Source organism: Schistocerca serialis, chromosome 2 (assembly GCF_023864345.2).
Source record: "Schistocerca serialis cubense isolate TAMUIC-IGC-003099 chromosome 2, iqSchSeri2.2, whole genome shotgun sequence".
NCBI classification, from domain to species: Eukaryota; Metazoa; Arthropoda; class Insecta; order Orthoptera; family Acrididae; genus Schistocerca; species Schistocerca serialis.
Genome location: NC_064639.1, coordinates 595,951,824 through 595,975,193, shown reverse-complemented (window position 1 = coordinate 595,975,193; position 23,370 = coordinate 595,951,824). Strand labels below are relative to the sequence as shown.

General features: G+C 42.7%; 2 protein-coding genes across 3 annotated transcripts in view; one reads left to right on the top strand and one right to left on the bottom strand.

The window, feature by feature from the left end:
• Positions 1-23,370, top strand: part of LOC126457618 (phospholipid-transporting ATPase IF-like) — a 650,785-nt gene that overhangs the window by 299,549 nt on the left and 327,866 nt on the right. The window lies entirely within an intron of this gene.
• On the bottom strand, positions 4,955-6,199 carry LOC126457621 (nascent polypeptide-associated complex subunit alpha-like). Its single transcript, XM_050094081.1, has 2 exons — positions 6,041-6,199; positions 4,955-5,930 (listed from the first exon to the last, which is right to left on the bottom strand). Exon 2 carries the CDS (start codon positions 5,884-5,886, stop codon positions 5,236-5,238), a length of 651 nt encoding a protein of 216 aa, XP_049950038.1. The 5' UTR covers positions 5,887-5,930; positions 6,041-6,199; the 3' UTR covers positions 4,955-5,235.

Here is a 23,370-nt window from a genome sequence, read left to right as displayed (position 1 = left end):
TTATAAATATAGTAGGAAAGTTCTGGTAGAACATAATTTAGAAGTAATGGACCCCTCTCACTGAATAGTGGAATAGTAGGGGGGACGGGGGGCAGGGGAGTTGTTAGCTTTCAGAATAAATACATTCTCAAGTCAGAGCACAAATATACCACACAATGTACTCTAGTTTAAGGAATGACTTATGCCGAAAGCTAGCAACTTTTCCTTCTCTCGTGTGTGCCTATCGACAATTCAACACCACCACGCTATTTGGTAACTGATAATCTTCACGCCTAAATTATTTACTCTTTACAGTTCATGCTTTTTGATACAATTTTTCAATAACTAGAGAAACCTTTGTTTATATATTATACCCAATGGGTGAAAAGCACATGGCATTCTGGTTATTCCCAAATTGCTAACTGACTACCCACTCACCTAGTTCACTGCTTACCAGAACTTAGCTTTAGCAATTTACTCTCATTGCTACAACTGCATTTGGAATTTGGCTTCATTAAGTTCCTGTAGCAGATCTTGTCCCATAAATACATCTTAGGATTTATTCACACCTTGCACAGAAAATAAATTTGATATTTTTAATTTTCTTTTAGCTCTGTATTTCTGTTATGGCAAATCATTCTAGGGCAATAAAATAATATACAGTTTATTATTTGAAAGCCCTATTTTGTATTGACTGTTACATATTATGCAAGTGGCTCAAAATAACATTAAATGTAGAAAAGGGAGAATTACTCATGAAAACAAATTATAAGGAGACAGGATAGCTGATCAGTACATACGTCCAACTATCAGGAAATCACCAAGAACTGGCTACACACACACACATTTAGAACTCTCAGAGAGGAAAAAGTGATAGACTGGGGTGAGCTGAATATGAGGGGCTTATCACTCAAACCCCACAATTAGAGTGACGACAGGCAATTTTACATAACTGCCACTAGATGTTCTAAAAGATGTCTTAAAGATACGGCTCTAAGATGAAGACTGTGGCAAATGAAGAAACATTTGCACTACAGAATATTATCAACAAATGTATTTGCAACTTTTTGTTCTTCTGCTAGTGCAACAAATTTCTCTTGGTTGAACAGATACAGCAGATAACGATCATGTAACGACCAGAACCAAGTATATTATTTATTAGACATAACACTATGTATAGGCAATTAGCACTGGGACACAAAGCCTGTAAGTTTACATGTGTTTGGATTTAACTATAAACAACAATGGGCTGTGATATAGCCAAACACACAGTATAATGCAGATTAATATCTATTAAATCTAGTTGCCGACTGGACTTGATAAATTTCATAACATAAAAAAGTTTGCACATCCAGACATTCAAATAATTTTTTTTTTTTAGAAAACAAGGCTATTGCACTTAAGGCGATATCTTATGGAAAACTTGTAAAAACACGACTCCTCCGTCAATCTTTGCCGTTGGTGAAGTGGCTTGTGTGCCTCGGCAATACAGATAGCCCTCCCATAGGTGTACCATAATGGAGGGGTATCTATTGAGAGACCAGACAAACATGTGGTTCCTGAAGAGGGGCAGACACCTTCTCAGTAGTTGCAGGGGCACGTCTGGATGAGCGACTGATCTGGCCTTGCCTTTTAACATAAACAAAAATGGCCTTGCTGTACTGGAATTGTGAATGGCAGGGAAATATGGAAGCGTCCGATCCCGCCCGTCTGCTTTGACCCATGACATCACAAATATGGCGGAAACGACCATAAACCACGATTCCAATATGGCGCATATAAAGTCGGTACGCACACATTATGAGGACGAAAATACATCGAAAAACAAACACACACTTTCCACAAAAAGTGTAACGACACTAACGGGACAAACGCGGGAAATGGGGTGTTTTTGGGTGGGGGCAAACTAAATATAAACAAATTTAGACACCCTCCCACGCACAAAACCACACAAAATTACGAAAAACACCGACATCACAATACTCCCCAAATACCACTAAACACAATATCATCTGGAATCGGATACTTCCCTTGATCTATATAGCTCAACAGCAGCTTCCGATCCCATAAATTAGAATCAAACACTTCCCTTGGCTTATATAGCTCAAAAACATCTCCCGATACCAATACCAACATACACAGCCACACATTGGGAACGAACACTTCCCTTGAGCAAGGGGAAGCTACAGCCGAGGGGACGCAGCTCTATTGTAAGGTTAAACGACAATGGCCTCATCTTGGGTAAAATATTCTGGAGGTAAAACATCCCTCCACTAGGATCTCCAGGCAGGGATGACTAAGGAGATGTTGTCATCAGGAGAAACAAACTGGCATTCTACAGATCAGAGCGCAGAATGTTCCACTCTTTAATTGGGCAGGAAGGTGAGAAAATTTAAAAAGGGAAAGGGACATGTTAAAGTTATAGTGGGAATTAATTAAATCTGGTGGTAGGAAAAACAGAACTTTTTGGTGTGGTGAATATAGGGTTATAAATACAAAGTCAAACATGGGTAACACAGGAGTTGGTTTAATAATGGATCAGAAAATAGGAATCCACATAACCTACAATGAACAGCACAGAGAATGCTGTATCACAGCCAAGATAGACACAAAAGCCAAACCCACCACAGTAGTACAACTTTATCGTGGGTCATGGGCCAACAACAACATATAACTGAAGGAGTGAAAATGATTTGTTGTCAGGCACCTAAAGAAAATTAAAATTGTTACCTAGCTTTTGAATGTGTTTTTTCCAGAGAAAAAGAGGACGGGGAGGGAGGAGCACATTGTTCCAGTACTGCTACCTGGCTGCTCAGTCAGGGTGGACAGTTTAGTTATGTTAGTCTATTAATTCTTTTGAAGAACATTGTCAGAAAGGTTAGCAGTCATTTTAGTTTTCTTTAGACTCCTAACACAATAAACAGTTTAGTACCTGTACCATATTGTTAGGTGACCACAACAGATGTATGTCCCACACCCTGTAAGTTTTGCCGACACCATGCCTCAGGGTCAGTAAAAATATGAAGGTTGTTAAAAAATCTCTAATATAGCAGTAAGGGAGACCATTTCACAACCACTATTTGGTTTTGTTACTCAACTATTTTCTAAAAATAGCCATGCCTATTCTGAAATAATGCTTAGATTTGTACATTAAATACACGACACTAATCTCCTGATTATAATATTCAAGAACAATATGAGAGCTAAGTTACGTAGTTAGCATCCTTGCATTATTGTAGTTTATGAATAATATATGTACAGAGTATGCACCGAAATACTCGGAAGCTTAGTTATTATCTAACATACGTTTTCTGAAGTTTCAATTTTTCTGATGGATGTGTGAAATATGTAGCATGAACATAAATATTACAGTAAGTTTCGTTGCAGATCAGTCTGTTACCATAACCTTTTATTTGTGATTCACATTCACTTGCTTCGCCAACTTTCAACCATATTATTACTTTCCAACATACACTTTGTGCTGCACTATAGATCAGTCTGTCACCACAACGATTTCAAGGGGGTCAGGATACCAAATTTGTGTGTGTGTGTGTGTGTGTGTGTGTGTGTGTGTGTGTGTGAGTGAGAGAGAGAGAGAGAGAGAGAGAGAGAGAGAGAGAGAGAGAGAGAGATATCACAGGTAAAACACAACGCTCTTGTAAATTGCTTTTCAATATCTAAATAATTCCCACAAGTAACGAATTATTCTAACTCTAATATCTGCATACTCTAGGCAGATATTACTCCAAAGTTGAGCAGCACCATACACATTCCTGCACTGTAAGTAATGAAAAAACATTGCATCCCGTATGTGCTTAAAACATAACAGTAACTAACAAGTCAAATATTTCATCGACATAATGCATGCTACTAACAGAAACTGTTAACAAAATTTTGGTGACCCCCACCCCAACCTTCCATTTTAATGTACACACTATCCTCAAATTGGTTGAATTTTACTTACAGCAGAGGCAGTGTTGTGTGCTATATTGGCAACAACAGCAGAGTGCTTCGAATTATGTGATGTTTGTGTTAACACAAGTGTTTTGTTACAAAATGTTCACTTTATGAGAGTAATTAACTGAGCATGCAGGGGTATAAACAAGATCCTGTCAACTACAGAGCAGGAACAGCATTAATTACTAACTTCCTGGCTGCTCATTGCCAAAATCAGCACACTGCTGCCACTTCTGTAAATAACCTTTCCCCTATCAAATGTTTCTATCAAACCCATGTTGCCGACTCATTCTGAAAATGGAAAATTGTGAACAAATCACAAAGCAGTGTTTACATATCATAATCATAAGTATAGCACAAATGGTGAACATAAGCCTCAAACTACAAAACATACCACTCTACTCTAAACAGTTAAGGAATGAGCAAGGGGAGAACCATTAATAAATTAACTTAAAATCGGGACTGTCAACACTTCTATTCCATATATCAGAGAACCAACTAGCATATTCACATAAATAATGTAAACGTAACATGCCAATGAGCCACTGATAATAATAGTTGTTCACATTAATTCAAACAGCAGGAATATGTATAGCAATTCTATCTCTAGTCACTGACAACTGCTGCACAACCTTTTCTCAATGTTTATCAAATACAACATACTACAATGACAACTATTTCATGGCAAAATTAAACTTTTACTCAGTGGTGCTGATTAACATTGCAGTTTACACAGCAGTAAACACACAGGCTGTAGAATCATTTACTTACCATCCTATAGAAGCTGCATAATGTATGAACAATTTTAAGGATAAAAAGCGGTAGATGACAAGATGTGACATATCTGAGGAGAGTATGTTTCTAAGTAAACAATTTGTAACAAATGGCATAACCCACATTTCTCAAAGTTGCGTTTCTCTTACAAGCTCTGCACTGTTCAGCACACACATTTACTAGAGGGTTTGCTTCACACTACCAACATTATGACTGTAGGGCTTTAGATGAAAGTAACCAAAACTTTTTCGTGAATTAAATACTTTAATGGGAACACATTGGCACACTTTGTATACCTCAAAATTAATAAATCAGAATTCTTGCAATCATAATAACAGAGCGCACAAAATGAGGAAAGTTCATTTGTTGTGCCTTTTTAAGAGATTTGTCCAGGCAGGCACCAATAATAACACTTATCACTGTAATTTACAAACAGAGCAGTGCACATTGTCAGCCAAGGAGAAAATCCTTCAGCTTGAAGGATTGCAAAACATTTATACCAAAAACAATAACGAAGTATTATATTCACATTGTTAGTTCCATAATTGCATTCACAATATCATTGTTATTGTTTTTAAGGGCTCTGATGGCCCTGCCACGGCTAACATTAGCTTGTGACATGACCAATTCTACATCTTTCTCTTCGACACCAGTCTCATCAGTATCTTCTTCCTCCGATTCTTCCTGTATGGGAGAGACAACTGCAGTTCCTCCAACAGCTGCAGCAGCACCCGACACGTCTGCTGCCTTAAACTTTTCTGCAGCTGCCATTTGTGCCTGTTGGCTCAAATCTTCGATCCTTGCTTCGCCAAACACAATGTATGTATCGGATGCCGGATTCTTGAAAACATCAGGTTTACTTATTACAAAGAGAATATTCTTTGATTTTCTAATGGTAACTCTACTAACTCCCTGAACCGGCTTCAAGCCAAGCTTCGACATTATCTTGCGCGCCTTCTTCTCAGCACGACTTTGCTTTTCTTTGCTGATGGCGTCCACAGGTATACCAGACGCTGCACTCGGAAAAGCATTGCTAGCTGTACTCTCACCAGTTTCTTCAAGCTCAGGGATTGTATCGTCCGAGTCGGATTCGGTTCCAGAACCGGCTGCAGCTGCTTCCGTCCGCGCCTCTGTTGTTGAGGACGATGCCTTTTCAAGCTCTGTTAACTCTGGCATGCTGAATTTTCAAATGTGTTCCTACTATAACGCGAACGCCGCAACTAAAACAAGGAAAACGTACAATTTTACTATAGTGGGAAAGATGCACGTGATTTGTATGATGGTCGTGTTAATATTATATGATTACGATCACGAGAAATTCAATACTTACTTTCAATGAGCGAATAAGTCGCAGTACTAGGCAATATACGTAATATTCCCGTGAAACCGGCCAGAGAAACTGAACTAACAGCACCACGCGAAGCAACACCGTGCCCAAATCAATATGGCGTTGAGAACAAAAGAACGACGGGAGTATGACGTTCTCGTGGCTGCCACCAGATGGCAGCCTATGATAGAGAACAAAATGAGGACGGAGTGCGGCAAAGTGCGCGCGCACGTGGTGGCTTGCGCTTAATTCAAATACAGCACATGAGCAATGACATACAGATAATGCGTCCAGTGGCAGTGAGCGAGTATAAGCATGGCCTACGATATACTGAAGTCTCCTGTAGTTAAAGAAATCACCTTTACTGAAGCTTACCTGTGAGTTTAGCAATCGAGAAAAAACAAAAACTGACTTGAATGTAGCTTGACGAGATATTGTACTTATTTCCCTATACCGACACTCTTTAAAGTTTTGGTACTGTGTGATAACAGTTTTCACTTTGATTTATCTGATGAACATTATCATTTCTTTTGAAAATTAGCACCAGTAGAATTTACTTAGGGCCTGTATTGTTTACTAACGCCGAAAGGAACAGCGCGTTACAGTGAGACTTTGGTCTGATTATACTGTGATGTATCACATTAATTTATAGTCCATATATGCTATTAATTAGTGACAAGTAACACTACGGAAAAAATATGATAATGTTTTTCCTCTGTTGATCATTTCTCCGTTTTTTCAAGTTTGCGCCGTAGTGAACGCGTTTATGAAGTTTCCTTCAAAATCTTTCTAGCTATATATTAATTTCATCGGTACTTACACATAAACATTATACCACTACATAGCAGATTCTTAGAATGGCTATTCACGGGCTCAAAGGGAACACAATGTTTTTTTATTCCTTAAAAAACGGGGTATTGCAGCATTTTCAAAACATAAAAATAAAGAAAAAAAATCAGTGTTCGATTCTTTGTTGCCGAAAAAGAGTATGATGATAGTACAAATGCAGCTAAAAGGACAATTTAAACATAACTGTTTACCGATCGCCATTATCCATTAATTCATAAATAGCTTCTGTTTTGTTCCTCGAGTCAGTTGAAAGATTATTATCTTTTATCCATATTTTCCTCTGCTGCATCGCAACTACTGGTCTTCCTTTCATTTGCCATTTCACAAGAAAGATCATTATTCGATGTCCCGGCGACATGGAAGTCGATAGGAACGAACAAAAATTTCGTACTGGACAAAGACGGAGAGAACTCGGCGGTATCTTTCAGAAAGGAACCATACATATATTCACTGATGATCACCATTTACAGCAAAGTTAACTAATGCTTCAAGTGAATATTTGGACAGAGACGCTGAGGACCAGGTGCCATTTGTTGGAGATTGATATCCAGTACAGATAACAGGTTATTACCAATTCGTAATGAATCACAGAGTTGCTAAATGAGGGACAGAGAGGAAAACTAACATTTAATAATTACCAAGAACCTGCTAGAGGCATAAAACGGATATGAAACGGTTCTGTCAATATTTTTTCCCAATAGAAATGTGGGACGAAATTCTAAAGAATAGAAACAAAAAGGAAGATGCTGGCCTAGCGAGAAGGGAAAATGCAAGATGTTACCATGACAAACCGTTACCGTTTGTTGGGATACTGATCTAACCTACTGTAAAAAAGAATTCTCATATTACTATAAGGGAACTTTTTTTGTCTGGTGAAATGATTTCTTACTATCAATCTTGCTTCTCGGCAAAAATATTAGAAGAAATGCGCAGTATGACCAGGTCTGGTGATACAAGAACATAAGGAACACCACTTGAAAGGGACAGATTAGCACATGTCAGTAATACATGGAGATTGTTTACCTATAGCTATAAAACTGCCCTTGATCCGAGTGCAAGTCTTTACTGCAGACTAACAACGCGTTTCTTTTAGAGGAAAGTGTAGTATGACGTACAGTACTCGTAAAAAACCTGACAAGTCTTTTGGCTTACAGATGTGAAACAGTCGTTATGCCGTGGATGACATCATATACACTGGAAAGAAGAAAGGATAGCAATCACTGAAGGAACTAGGCAAAAAATTCTGGAAGAAATACAATGTTAGATAATTACTTTACTAGTGTACTTTTGGCCGAAGAACTGCGTATTACAAGAAAAGCTAACGACAGTTGAGGTAATAAAGAAAACTTTTTTTCCTCCATTTCCAGTCAGAAATCAATCCCTGCTGTTTGTCGGCTTAATTAATGTTCACCTTGTATAAAAACTGTCCCGTTTTTGTTGCAGCTGCGGTCTAGCATTTTCATGAAGAAGGGTAATGCTTGATGACAACACTCCTCTTCTCTTGTTCTGAAGTGCCCTTCGTAGACGATTTTCTCGAATCGCCTGATCCACTCGCCGAACAAGATCGTCGGTTGACATTCCCTTCCTTCCCTGACCGCCTGCATCATGAACGTCCTAATTCAAAGTTCCTGTACCATTGCCGCACTTAGCTGTCAAGCATGACAGTTAACATTATGTGCATTGCATGAAATCAGGGGGAACCCCTCAGCGTATATAAACTGAATAACAGCATGCATTTCACATTTGGCGGGAGACTATTTATTGCTCGCCGGCCGGAGTGGCCGTGCGGTTCTAGGCGCTGCAGTCTGGAGCCGAGCGACCACTACGGTCGCAGGTTCGAATCCTACCTCGGGCATGGATGTGTGTGATGTCCTTAGGTTAGTTAGGTTTAATTAGTTCTAAGTTCTAGGCGCCTGATGACCTCAGAAGTTAAGTCGCATAGTGCTCAGAGCCATTTGAACCATTTGAACCATTTATTGCTCTAGGCATCTTCACGTTCTCGCGGTACGTTCAGAACTTTTAAAGTTCGACGTGAGGCGATGGGAGGGTATACTAGAGACACACATCTGCGAAACGGTTCGCCGGATTCTCACTGTGGTTTTAACTGCGCGACCAATCGGACGTTGAAAAAAAAAAAAAAAGTTTTCTTTCTTTTAAATCAATTTTGTTCCATTCACTACACTTCATTCTGAAGACGTGCACAACCAGTTCCGGGCATCCAACTCCGTTCTTGATAAGCATTGCACCTACTTTAAGATCTCTTTCCGGCGCAGGGACTAAAAGTCAAGCATAATCAAGAAATGAGTGCATACTACGTGAATAGGATGTTGGAATGGTTATACAGAACGAAGCGAAATGCGGTCACGGAATATGTGGGTACACAATAACGTCCAAAACATGTATTTAGGGTAGTTCTGAAAACGACGATACACTTTTTTTACAATAATATAATAAAACCAAAAAATGTCTTTAGCAACAACAAATAGCGGATATGGTTACATCTCTTTTATAGCCGCCACACATACTTGGTAGCTACATCACATGTTCTCACTGACGTGGTTTAAGAGCTCTCTGGCCAGTCCCCCCATAACGGCTCGATGCAGATGGAGGATATTTTTCGTAAATAGAATACTTGAGGTAACTACACCTCGGAAAAATGAAACATACGATTACAGTACGTAATCTACGTACCTATGGATATGAACAGCATTCCCCTGACCACCAACAAAGATGTGAGATTCTGTGCGCTCACTTAACGCATTCCTTCCCTGCACTATGCCCTCACCAACACCGTGTCTTTACAAGATGTTTGTGTTAATTGTATCGACTACCATTTTCTCTCCAGATGAAAGTGCTTCGAGAATGATTCTGCAAACTGAAGCCAAAATTCTATGTGAACAGCACGCCCCTCTATTCATTCGTGGTTCAATCTTGATGTTGGTGACCAATGAAAAGACTTACCCCTGAACTTTTGTCAGCGGAAATCACACAGTTGAACGTCTGACGTACAAGCCAACTCTCCTGAGACAGAGGAATACTGAAACCCCAGAAACATCTGTAAGCTTTTAAAACAGTTGTCTTGCCGTGGTATTGGTTTTTATGATAAAGTTAAAATCAGGTATTGGCACTGCTGTGTAGCAGCTACTCTTCGATGACCTTCTGCTGGTGTACGTGGAAAAATTTCCTCTCGGAACTGTCGACTAAACATAGAAATCGCAGTTTATGGTACATCAAGGTTGCTGAGCTGTGGTCGTTATCTTACTTGATGTTAGGCGTCCAAGAATTCTATCTTGAAAAGTAGAATTCAGCTGGCGTTTCTGTGACACTGCGTTATAATCTTCAACAAGAGACTACACTGTACTACAACTAAAGAATAAACACATTTTGGATTCAGTGCATTGATTTCGTGAACTATATTTCTTCTTGAAGCTGGCAGTCTTACTTTACCTTAGCTGCCGATGGCACAATAATAATGTTTGAGCGTAAATTTTGCGGCTTCAATTTTTCGTTTCCCTCAGTATATTTTGATTCCAATGTTCGTTATTGGTTTGCAGTAACGTAAGTTTCACCCAAACGACTTCAACCTTCGAATACATTATGGGAGTGACAGTGATCAATCAGTAAATATTTGACTTCAACCCTCGCTCACAATTTCGGCTAGAGACAGAGAGCGTCGAGCGGTGCGGAGGGTGGCTGTATAAAAATCCCCGAAATCAGCGAAGGGGAGTCACTCGTTAAGTTCCAAACTGCCAACTGTGCAGTGCCTACGGCGAAGTACGGGGGAGGCAGTGCTAAGGTGTGTGTGTGGGAGGGGGGGGGGGGAGAAGGAGGGGGGCAGCGTGTTTTTCGTTGTCCCAGACAATGCACCCTCGTAAGAAGGGAGTTAAAAATAATGGCGTGCGATGGTCGATCAGCTTCTCGTAGGCCACACACGTCTGTGTCAAGGCCAGATGACGCTTGAGGTGGTGTAAAGAGTGCTGCCACTGCACAGTGGATGACTGAGTACGAGTGATTTGGGGTGATGCAACGTGCTATGCGCTGTGGCAGTCCGATGGTAGGGTATGGCTTTGCCGAATCCCTGTACAAAGTCACCTGCCGTGATGGGCAGTGCCTACGGCGAAGTACGGAGGAGGCAGTGCTAAGGTGTGTGTGTGAGGGGAGGTTGTTTTTCGTTGTCTCCTTATTGCACTTAAGAAAATGTTAAAGACACAAGGATGTACACATTTTACAGCATTGCGTACTGCGTACAGTGCTCAAACAGTTCGGAGACGATAATTGCTTGTATCAGCATGACAATGCCGCATGTCACAAAGCAGTACCTGTGAGGCAGTGGTTTAAGGACAACAACATTCATACCTAGAGACACGATCTGAAGAAAGTCGAAAACCTTTGTGATAAATGGGTTGCGATTCCTCCACAGACATTCAGATACCTCACTGAAAGTCCCCAGCAGACTTTAAGCCGTCCTATCAATGTCCACTAATACGCTGAAGAGTCAAACAAAACTGGTACACCTGCCTAATATTGTGCAGGGCCCCCGCGAGCACGCAGAAGTGCCGCAAAATGACATGTCTGAAGTAGTGCTGGAGGGACATGACAGCATGAATCCTGCAGGGCTGTCCACAAATCCGTAAGAGTACGAGGGGTGGAGATCTCTTGCGAACTGCACGTTGCAAGACATCGCAGATATGCTCAGTAATGTTCATATGTGGGAAGTTTGGTGGCCAGCGGAAGTATTTAAACTCAGAGGAGTGTTCCTGGAGCCACTCTGTTGCAACTCTGGACGTATGGGATGTCACCTTGTCCTGCTACAGCTGCCCATGTCCGTCGGAATCCACAATGGACTGAATGGATGCAGTTGATCAGACAGGATGCTTAAGTGCGTGTTACCTGTCAGAGTCGTATCTAGACGTATCAGGAGTCCCATATCACTCAAACTGCACACGCCCCACGCCATTGCAGAGCTTCCACGAGCTTGAACAGTCCCCTGCTGACAGGCACAATCCATGGATTCGTGAGGTTGTCTCCAAACCCGTACACGTCCATCCGCTCGATACAATTTGAAACGAGACTCGTCCGACCAGGCAACAAGTTTCTAGTCATCAAGAGTCCAATGTCGGTTTTTACAGGCCCGGGCGAGGCGTAAAGCTTTGTGTCGTGCAGTGTTCAAGGGCACACGAGTGGGCCTTCGGCTCCGAAAGCCCATATCGATTATGTTTCGTTGAACGGTTCGCACGCTGTCACTTGTTGATGGCCCAACATTGAAATCTGCAGCAACATGCGGAAGGCTTGCGCTTGTGTCACGTTGAACGATTCTCTTCAGTCATCGTTGGTATCGTTCGTGCAGGATCTTTTTCCGGTCACAGCGATGTGGAGATTTGTTGTTTTACCGGATTCCTGACATCACGGTACACTCGTGAAATGATCATAAGGGAAAATCCCCACTTCATTGCTACCTCGGAGATGCTGTATCTCATCACTCGTGCACCTACTATAACACCACGATCAAACTCTCTTAAATCTTGATAACCTTCCATTGCAGCAGCAGTAACCGATCTAACAACTGCGCCAGACACTTGCTGTCTTATATAGGCGTTGCCGACGGCAGTGTCGTATTGTGCCTCTTTACATATCTCTGTATTTGAATACGCCTACCTGTTTCTTTGGCGCTTCAGTGTAGGTGTCCGGATACTTTTGATGGGATAGTGCAGTGTAGGATTCTTAATCGGACAAATGCCAATGGCTTAGAGTGATAATGCTACTGGTAATATTAATGCTTTTACACGAGTGAGTGAGAGTCATTTATTATCTCCTTCACTCACTGCGATAATTCTTTGCGCAAAGAACCCGTGACTCAAAAGACGTTCCTTTGGACTATTTTCTGTTATTGCTGTGAGTTTTTTAAAACCATAGCACACTTATTCGTTTATTTCTCAGGAAAATTTGTTTTTGACTGTGTTCGTATCTAAGATTGATGCCAGTTCTGATTCAGCTGCGCCTGTCACAAAAACTTCCACATGGCGCCAGTGGCTACACTGACGCAGCGCGGAGCACGCGATTGCAAAAAGTTATTACGTGTATTTTGTAAGGTCAACGCTTGCTGACGTAGTGGAGGCACGTTAACAGGCGCGGGATCTAAACAAATTAGCGTCGCTCTGAGGTCAGCTGTGGGTGTCAGCCCGCGAGTCTGCACGGCCGCTCCCCAGCGTCTGCCGACTGACGGGTGCCGGCCCGTCTCCACGTCCCGTGTACCGGCCGTTGCGTGCTCATCCCGCACCGTCCGTGATAGATGGTTAAATCTGCAATTGTTTTATCACGTATTAATAGTTTTGGGGGCTACTTCGATTAAATTCATTTCTGCAGATCGATACATAACATTTATTCGTGGGCCGGCCGAAGTGGCCGTGCGGTTAAAGGCGCTGCAGTCTGGAACCACAAGACCGCTGCGGTCGCAGGTTCGAATCCTGCCTCGGGCATGGATGTTTGTGATGTCCTTAGGTTAGTTAGGTTTAACTAGTTCTAAGTTCTAGGGGACTAATGACCTCAGCAGTTGAGTCCCATAGAGCTCAGAGCCATTTGAACCATTTATTCGTGTGTGTAGCAAGTTGCATTTATGGTTTTGTTGGCCACAGAAGAATAGTTTGACCAGTATCTGTTTTAAACCGAAACTGCCCTCTTCCTTTCATTATCACGGCCGGACTTTTTTTAAACTGTTGCCAGGTCAGAAGATATTGTGCAAAGCACAAACTGCACTGAGTAAATGTTTAAATGTTCTAATTCATTGGAATATTTTATGCAGTCGGCATTCGACAGTTTTCCTAAATGTTAGGAACTGTCTTGTGTAACCCAGTTTTATTATTGACTGAGATTTCAGACCATCCACGGGTCTCCTGTATCAACGGAGAACAAACTATATGTAAAGCGTATACAGTAACTACAGCTAGTAACCCATAGAAAGAGTATTCATACATACATTATATAGGAATTATGGAGAGAGTGTCACATAATTATATAAAGAATAAACTTTAGTCAGGTTTGGTGCTCAATGCAAAATGAAAGCATTCACAGCAGATCCAGCTCTTAGATCACAACTTCCTATGTGGCTGGTTGCACCTGTGTACAGTACGCTCTTTGTATTTGTACAGTATTTATACTTTTAAGCCGGCCGGTGTGCCCGTGCGTTTCTAGGCGCTTCAGTGTGGAACCACGTGACCGCTACAGTCGCAGGTTCGAATCCTGCCTCGGGCATGGATGTGTGTGATGTCCTTAGGTTAGTTAGGTTTAAGTAGTTCTAAGTTCTAGGGGACTGATGACCACAGATGTTGTCCCATAGTGCTCAGAGCCATTTGAACCATTTTATACTTTTAATGTAATTTGACTATTTTGATAGAACGTTGACTGTGGGATAAAAAGTTGTAAATAGCATGGCTTTACTGCAATTTAAGTTGCGACTAATAGAAATATAGGGTGTATCAAAAAGAACCATCCAAGTTAAAAAAAATCATAGCTATTATGTTATTTGAGATATGTGCATGTACTGCTGGAAAGAGCAAGCTCTCAAGTTTTAAACGGTTCCCGCTAGGTAGCAGCAGTGTGCTGTGTTTTGTGCAGTTTCACGGGAAACACTGTTACAAGGAGCATATATCTCAATATGCTTGAGAACTATCTCTCCCCACAGTTGGAGACTGATTCGAACGACTTCACTTGCGAACAGGATGGGCCGCCACCACACTGGTATCTGGAAGTGCGAGAATTTTTAAATCAACTGGTTACTGAACGATGGACCGGCCCTCATCCGTCCTATCCTCTGTTACGCCAGCGTTGCCTAGATCTCTGCACCCACCCGCTTTTACAAGGCCCTCCAAATCCTTGAACGCCATGCGCTCCGCCATGCCTTCCGTATCCGCCTTCCTTCCCCCACACGGCTCCTGAATGAACTCATCCCCTTCCCCCACCTCCTCCTGTTCCTCCAACATCTCCGCATCCTTCACACTGTCCGCAGGCTTGGTCCCCCCCACCCTCTGGTTTCCTCCGTCTCCACCCCCCGCCCTTTGCCGTGCCTCTATCGCTGTATTCCTCCCTCTCTCCACCTCCACACCCTCCATCTCCTTCATCAGGGCAATTTCCAGCGCCTCCCCGTCCCGGATGATGAACTTCGCCGTGACATCTACCCTTCCTTCCAACTATAACCTGGCCTTGTTCCCCCCCCTCCCCAGAGCCCCCTTTTTCCTCTCTCCTCCTTCTCCCAGAGCGGATTTTCCTCCCCCCCCCCTGAGACCCTGCACCCCATCCTTGCCTCTTTCCTGCCCACATCCCTCCCTACTTGGTCCTCTTCAGCGCGCCCCCCGCCCATCTCCCCCCCTCTCTTCCCCTCCCTCCCTCCCTCCCTTTCTCCGGTCTCCGCCGGCCGCGGTGGTGTAGCGGTTCTAGGCGCTCAGTCCGGAACCGCGCGACTGCTACGGTCGCAGGTTCGAATCCTGCCTCGGGCATGGATGTGTGTGATGTCCTTAGGTTAGTTAGGTTTAAGTAGTTCTAAGTTCTAGGGACTGATGACCACAGATGTTCAGACCCATAGTGCTCAGAGCCATTTGAACCATTTTTTCTCCGGTCTCCCTGATCTCCTTGCGCCTGGCAGATCCTCCATTTTGATCGTCGTCAGCGTGCCACGTCAGTGTTGTGTTTAGTGCTGTTTCTCCTGTGCGTCAAGAGGTGTGATTTTAATTGTGTGCTGCCTTGAGTTTCACTGTCAGTGTTTGTTATGTGCTACGTCATCTGTCGATACTTTTATGCTCCGGTCATACTGTGCCTTGTATTCTTTTAATTGTCCCAGTGTATGGTTTTTTGTGTGTGCTACTTTTTTGCGGTTTTTATCTCCATTTTACAGTCGCCCCTTTTTTTGTCTATTGCCTTCCATGATGTTCCCCCTTTTTTGCATCTATGTCCATCATATTTTCTCCTTCGTATATTTTTAAATGTCTTCTATTGTTTGTTCTATGTCTTTCGGCTGAAAAGCAGTGCATATGCTGCTGCCAGCCCGCCCCGATGTGGAATTGAAATACAATAGAGAGAAAAAAAAAAGGATCGGTTACACTGGACCAAATGATTCAGCCTTACATTACTGACCTCCACGGTCAACGGACCTGACTGTATGTGATTATTTCTGGTGGGGGCTTATAAAAAATTCTGTTTATGTGCCTCGTTACCAACAATGAATGAACTGAGATACCGCATAACAGCAGCTGTGGAAGGTGTAATTCAAGACATGCTTGCTGCAGTGTGGGAACAATTTGAATACCGATTGACAGATTCCGTGCGTCTCGAGGGAGGCATATTGAACACCTATGAAAATGTACAAAAAAAAGTTTTGAGTTTCTGGTTCATCAAAATACAAAATTCATTATACATGTTTATTAGTTTCAGAAATATAGACGCGCCAAATCGGATGATTCTTTTTGATGTACCCTATATATAGATAACCGATTGTACCCTCATTCTCTCATTTATAGTGAAATTTTCCAACTGCGTGTACGCTAGCTGATCAAAAGTAACCGGACATCTGTTAGTGGACAGTAATGTGGGATGCGTTCGTACTGCTGGGGACACTTAACGAGCTGTCTGAATGCCTGGAGGAATAGCAGCCCTTTCTTTCACAAGAGTCTATACCAGAAAAGTGAATTATGCTGGACCTGGAGGGAATGGAGCGAACTCGACGCTCCAACTCGCCCCAATGGTGATCCATTGGGTTCAGGTCGGGACTTTGGCCAAGTCAGTCAATTTCAGGGATGTCATCGTCCACAAACTATTGGCTCTCATATACTAGTTCTTGAGAAGGTGTGTTGTCATACTGATACAAACAAACATCGCCTCCTTGCTGTTCCTCTACCGTTATGTAAATGTTTTCATATGCCTCCACATTTACCATTTTCTTAAGCGCAATTAAGGAACCACTACACAACCACGAAAGACGCCTCAACACCGCAACAGCACCTCCCCCGCACTCCGCTGTTGACACTGCAAATGGTGATCCATCACTCCACATCCAGTCATCCAGTGTCCAGTGGCGTCGCTGTTTCCGCCACCTAAAGCGTCGCTCAGCACTGACTGCAGAAATGTGTGGCATATGAAGAGCTGCTCGACCGTTCTACACCATTATTTTTAACTCCCGATACAGAGTCATTGTCCCAGATGCACGCTGATAGCGCTTTGAGACTCACGAGTGATTTCTTCCACTCATTACGTCCGATTTTTTACAAGCTTCCTCCACAATGAGAAGATCCAAAGAAGAGCGGCGCGTTTCGTCACAGGGTTATTTGGTAAGCGTGATAGCGTTACGGAGATGTTTTGCAAACTCAAGTGGCAGACTCTGCTAGAGAGGCGCTTTGTACTGCGGTGTAGCTTGCTGTCCAGGTTTCGAGAGGGTGCGTTTCTGGATGAGGTATCGAATATATTGCTTCCCCCTACTTACACCTCCCGAGGAGATCACGAATGTAAAATTAGAGAGATCCGAGAGCGCACGGAGACTTTCCGGCAGTCGTTCTTCCAGCGAACCATACGCGACTGGAACAGGAAAGGGAGAGGGAGGTAATTACAGTGGCACGTTGGGTGGCTGGCGGAGTAGAAATGTAGATGTAGAATGCTCGACATGAGGTCTTGGTTTAGTCGTGGTGTGGTCCTTCGCGTTTCCACTTCACAGTTACATCACCAACAATCGACGTGGGCAGCCTTAGAAAAGCTGAAATATCCCCTACGGATCTGTTAATCGGGTGACATCCAGTGACTGCTTAACGTTCGAGGTCACGGAGCTCCCCCTGGTTGTAATTAGACAGTAAGTGAATTTCCAAGTTCAACTGTTTGGAATACCTTTGAGACTATAATTTAATATATTTTGGTCATGGCAACAAAAGACTCGTTCTCGGGGTTGTACCAGGCACTTTAATTTTACTTTCATTGCAAGATGCAGGACATAATACGTTAAACTACAGTAGAACATTTAAAATTGAGTAGCTATTTCAATTGTGGAGTACATAAATGAATACGTTGTCTAACTATACTCTTTATATATTTGTGTGACAGTCTGTGAATAATGTTCGTATAATGTATGTATGAATAATCTTTTTATGGGCACTATCTTTAATAACTGTATACACTTTATTCATACTTTGTTCTCCTTTGATACAGCTAACCCGTGAGTGGTCTGAAGTTGACAAAGATCGATAGTTAAATATAAAAGAACTAGTACAACTGTGTACACTGAAGCGCCAAAGAAACTGGTACACCTGCCTAATAGCGTATAGGCCCTCCGAGAGCACGCAGAAGTACCGCAACACAACGTGGAATGGACTCGACTAATATCTGAAGTAGTGCTGGAGGGAACTGACACCATGACTCTTGCAGGGATGTCCATAAATCCCTAAGAGTATGAAGGGGTTGAGATCTCTTCTGAACAGCACGTTGCAAGGCATCCCAGATACGCTCAATAATGTTCATGTCTGGGGAGTTTGGTGGCCAGAGGAAGTGTTTAAACTCATAAGAGTGTTATGGAGCCACTCTGTAGCAATTCTGAACGTCTGGGGTGTCGCATTGTCCTGCTGGAATTGCCCAAGTCCGTCGGAATCCACAATGGACATGAATGGATGCAGTTGATCAAACAGGATGCTTACGTGCGTGTCACCTGTCAGAGTCGTATCTAGACGTATCAGGAGTCCCATATCGCTCCAACTGCACACGCCCCACACCATTGCAGAGCCTCCACCAGCTTGAACAGTCTCCTGCTGACATGCAGGGCCCATGGATTCGTGAAGTTGTCTCCATACCCACACACGTCCATCCGCTCGATACAATTTGAAACGAGACTCGTCAAACCAAGCAACAAGTTTCCAGTCATCAACAGTCCAATGTCGGTTTTTACAGGCCCAGGCGAGGCGTAAAGCTTTGTGTCGTGCAGTCATTAGGGTTACACGAGTGGGCCTTCGGCTCCGAAAGCCCGTATCGGTGATATTTGGCTGAATGCTTCGCACGATGACACTTGTTGATGGCCCAACACTGAAATCTGCAACAATCTGCGGAAGGGTTGCACTTCTGTCCGTTGAACGATTCTCTTCAGTCGTCTTTGGTCCCGTTCTTGCAGGATCCTTTTCCGGCCGCAGGGATGTCGGAGATTGAAGTTTTACCGGATCCCTGATATTCACGGTACATTGCCGTACAGGAAAATCCCCACTTCACCGCTGTCTCGGAGATTCTGTGTCCCTTCGCTCGTGCGCCGACTATAACACCACGTTCAAACGCACTTAAATCTTGATAACCTCCCACTGTAGCAGCAGTAGCCGATCTAACAACTGCGCCAGTCACTTGTCTTATATAGGCGTTGCCGACCGCATCGCTGTATTCCGACTGTTTACATATCTCTGTATTTGAATACGCATACCATTATCAGTTACTTCGGAGCTTCAGAGTATCACATGATGCAGTTATGAAAAGGGCTTGAAGTTTACAAAGACAGCATTTACTATAAGTTGCTGTTTTACAGCAATAACCCGTCTCATCTCGCTATACGTTTACTGCTTTTATGATATCCATCTCTCGGAGCTGAAACTATTTGCTCAAGGAGTGTAATCACAATTGGAGCTTAACGCTACCTTCAGATTTTCACCAGGGAAAAAATCGAACGAAGAGAGCTGTTAATTTTATCAGCACGAGTATCAGGTGCACTTTAACGTGGCAAAGATCGAAAATCCCAGTTTATGGTACTCCTCCTGTTGCTCAACCACTGATCATTTACCTCCCTTTCCACATCTTATCTCTTCTGCTACCCTCTGGCACTCAGCCTGCAACTCCTCTGCATTATTTCATCTGTATGAATAAATTAAAATGATAACACAATCGTTACTTCATAAAATCCATAAAAGTACAAATTAAATACCGACGATTATAATTTGTGACAGCAAACTGTGAGCCGTCATTCGAGTGTTTTCTTTTTTCGGCTTGGGCAGGGCTGGCTGGTTATTTGTGGAATTTAGCCACCTGTAGAGCTCGGCTCTTTCCAGTAAAATCCCAGCGTCCCAAGTGCGGGGTACGACGCTCTTCATTCGAAGTATTTGGGAGGGTATTTCCATTGCAGCCAGGGGAAACTTCGAAAACCCTTAGTCGGAGCTCGGTGGAGTGATGGAGGGTGGACGGAGGACTAATTCTAATTTAGATCTGAGACAATTGTCACCCAGTCACTAGTATTGTAGCCCTAGTTGTGGGCTTATATCTGTTTGCAAGCGTCTCAAGAATTAAGTGGAAGTTTTCCGAGGGGCTGAAGAATCCACTTGTGACGTGTTGTAATACTTTGTACTCTAATACGTCGTGCTTTTGTAGTACGTGAAAAGCCGCCAACTTTCAAAATGGTTCACTTCTGAGGTCATCAGTCGCCTAGAACTTAGAACTAATTAAACCTAACTAACCTAAGGACATCACACACATCCATGCCCGAGGCAGGATTCGAACCTGCGACCGTAGCGGTCACGCGGTTCCAGACTGAAGCGCCTTTAACCGCACGGCCACACCGGCCGGCGCCAACTTTCAGAATCGGTAGTTGCGAGAGCGGAAGTTTTTCACTGATGTAGATGACATGGTTTCGTGTCGGTCCGTTGGTTTTGCTTTCTTAAGCGATACATACTTGAGCCTATCATACTTAGTGACATGTGACGAATGTTGCTGAATAAACTGAAGGCACAATCGCCAATACAAGATTAATGTAGCGTACATGGAGACAAACAAACGGCTCGAAGAAATAGTATTCATCGTGCAAGACAGGTGGACATAGTACTTCTTGACTTGCGAAAAGTGTCTGATTCAATACCACACAGACGCTTATTAACGAGAATACGATAATGTGAGGTATCAAACGACATTCGTAACTGGATTGAGACTTTCCTAGTGGGGAGAGCGCAGCATGTTATCTTCGTTGTTAAATCATCGACGTATGTAGAAGTAATTTTGTCCTCGCCGCTGGGAAGCATGTTGGGTGCCTTGCTAATCATGTTTCATATTAATGACCTTGCAGACAATATTAACGGTAAGTTACCATTTTTCGAAAATGATGCACTTACATTAACGAAGTAATGTCTGAAGAAAACTGCACAACTATTTAGTCAGACCTTGATGAGATTCGAAGTGACGAAAATTTTCGCAACTTGTTTTAAACGTTCGTAAATGTAAAATTGTGCACTTCACCAACTGAAAAAACTCACAAGGAACCCCTTGAGTTCGAGATCGCAAGTCCAGTCTTCAGTAAAGTTCATTTGGAAGTATTGTGTTATCAATCATGACAGGAAAAATAATTAGCTGTTAATGACTCAACATGTGCATCAGGAGGGCTACAGAAAACGAATGTCTTGAGGCTGCAGAGATAAACCTTCTATGGACTGTATGTATTACACTTCACAAAATGGACACCGTTGACATTCAAGAAATGTTCAAAACAAAGCATTAACTCGCACCATGAACAATGAATGAAAAATGTCGTGCCACAATGATACCAAAGATTTGCACCATGAAGATTGAAGGCGAACTCCTTCGAAGTTACAAACCGTGCATGACGTTCAGCTAGGTATCCACTCTTAAAGAATGAACGTAGAATCATATTTGTGTTACTGGGTGACGAGAACTGACGGAATGTGGTGGCATTCAACCGAATACGAAATTATCATGGAGCTTATCGTGAACAGGGCTATCCTTTAAGGTGTAGCTGCTGACAGTGCGACAATATGTTTCATGAGCACGGAAAAAACAAAAGTCCAAATGCCGAATTTGTCCAGTCTTCCAGGTGGTATGAATTACAATGTCACATAATTTTCAGGAGGGATAGTTCGCTCTAAAGGAGTATGATTTTCATACGTAGACCAGGAATCAAGAAAAAGCAAGCTATTTTGACCAGCTGTTGTCCAAAAGCAGTGCTCATACCATAATTGTAGTTCTCTTATGCTCATTTTCCCACTTTCGCTTGCTGTGACGTAAATATCCCACTCACACGATAAAGAATCTAGGGAGCAGAGCACCTCCAACTTCTCGTAGCACAATAGATAACTTTCCAGCCAGTTTACCATCCAGATTAACACGATAAGCCATTTATGTCAGCTGATCTTCGTACAGCCCTCTTTGTACATCTAATTTCCACGGTTCCTTTCATATTCATTTCCTCTTCAGATTACGACTGGCTATAGTTGAAAACAAATTCCTTATTGAACAGTGGGGTAAGTTTGTTTATCTCATCTACAAATTTTCGGCCCGATTCCGCGTTTTGATGTGTACAGTCAAGTTGACGCTTTGATTGAAATTTAGTTCTCTTACGTCTTCCAATTCTGTAGAACTGTCTGAAGTTATGCAACCATCCAGTTCCTCCCTTGAAACCATTATAATCTACGTCACGCGCAGTTTGATGTGCATAACATAGTACGTCACTATCGAGAACATCCTGTAAAATGTATCGAGCATCCTTGAGACGCGCAAACACCAGTTTTTGTAACAAATACACTTTGTGCCTCCTTGAATATCCGTAGTTTTTCTTATGCACTACACGGTCACATTACTGCGGGCTTGTTCTAAACCTTTTTTTCTTTCTCTTTTTTTACTATTCTGTTGCTGATCTTCCATGTACGTAATCATGTTTAGCAGCCGCTCCTTGGAAAACGGTTGTCTTTTAATTCGTTTCGCTGGAGACGGGATTTGTAGCTCCCTGTTCGACAAGGGTGATGAACTTCATGGCTCGGCACCTGTTTCAGTATCACTTTCACTTGTTAAGCAGGTATCGTCATCATTGTAATCCTCAACGTACACTGTCCGCACACTCGAGCGTATACGGCACCACACAGTCCACTGATTCATCTTATAGAAACGCTAATATTTCAAATGCCACTTCTTTCTCACTCTGGGAAATTCGTTGTGTTCCTTCAGCAATTGTTGTCCGAAGCCTCGCGCCGTGTGCATCATTGGATACCTCCAGTCCCACCCCTGTTGCCATTAGTAGCTAGTATTGTGGTTGCATGGTACACAATATGAGGGGCGTAGAATGCCATAAACATTTATGGCTTTCCGCGACCTCGCACTCAAGGGGTTGCTTGTTAATATTCTATGACTACAGTATCAATAATTCACAAATGGTTCAAATGGCTCTGAGCGCTATGGGACTTAACAGCTATGGTCATCAGTCCCCTAGGACTTAGAACTATTTAAACCTAACTAACCTAAGGACATCACACAACACCCAGTCATCACGAGGCAGAGAAAATCCCTGACCCCGCCGGGAATCGAACCCGGGAATCCGGGCGCGGGAAGCGAGAACGCTACCGCACGACCACGAGCTGCGGACAATAATTCACAAATTGAGCTATTTAACTCATACAAATACTTGAGTGCAACAACTTGTAACATATGAAATGGAACGATCACATAAGCTCAATCGCAGATAAAGCAGATACCAGACTTTTATTCGTTGGTAGAAT

Excerpts from the sequence above, each read along its gene's own strand:
- LOC126457621 (XM_050094081.1), bottom strand. The coding sequence starts at position 5,886 with ATGCCAGAGTTAACAGAGCTTGAAAAGGCATCGTCCTCAACAACAGAG.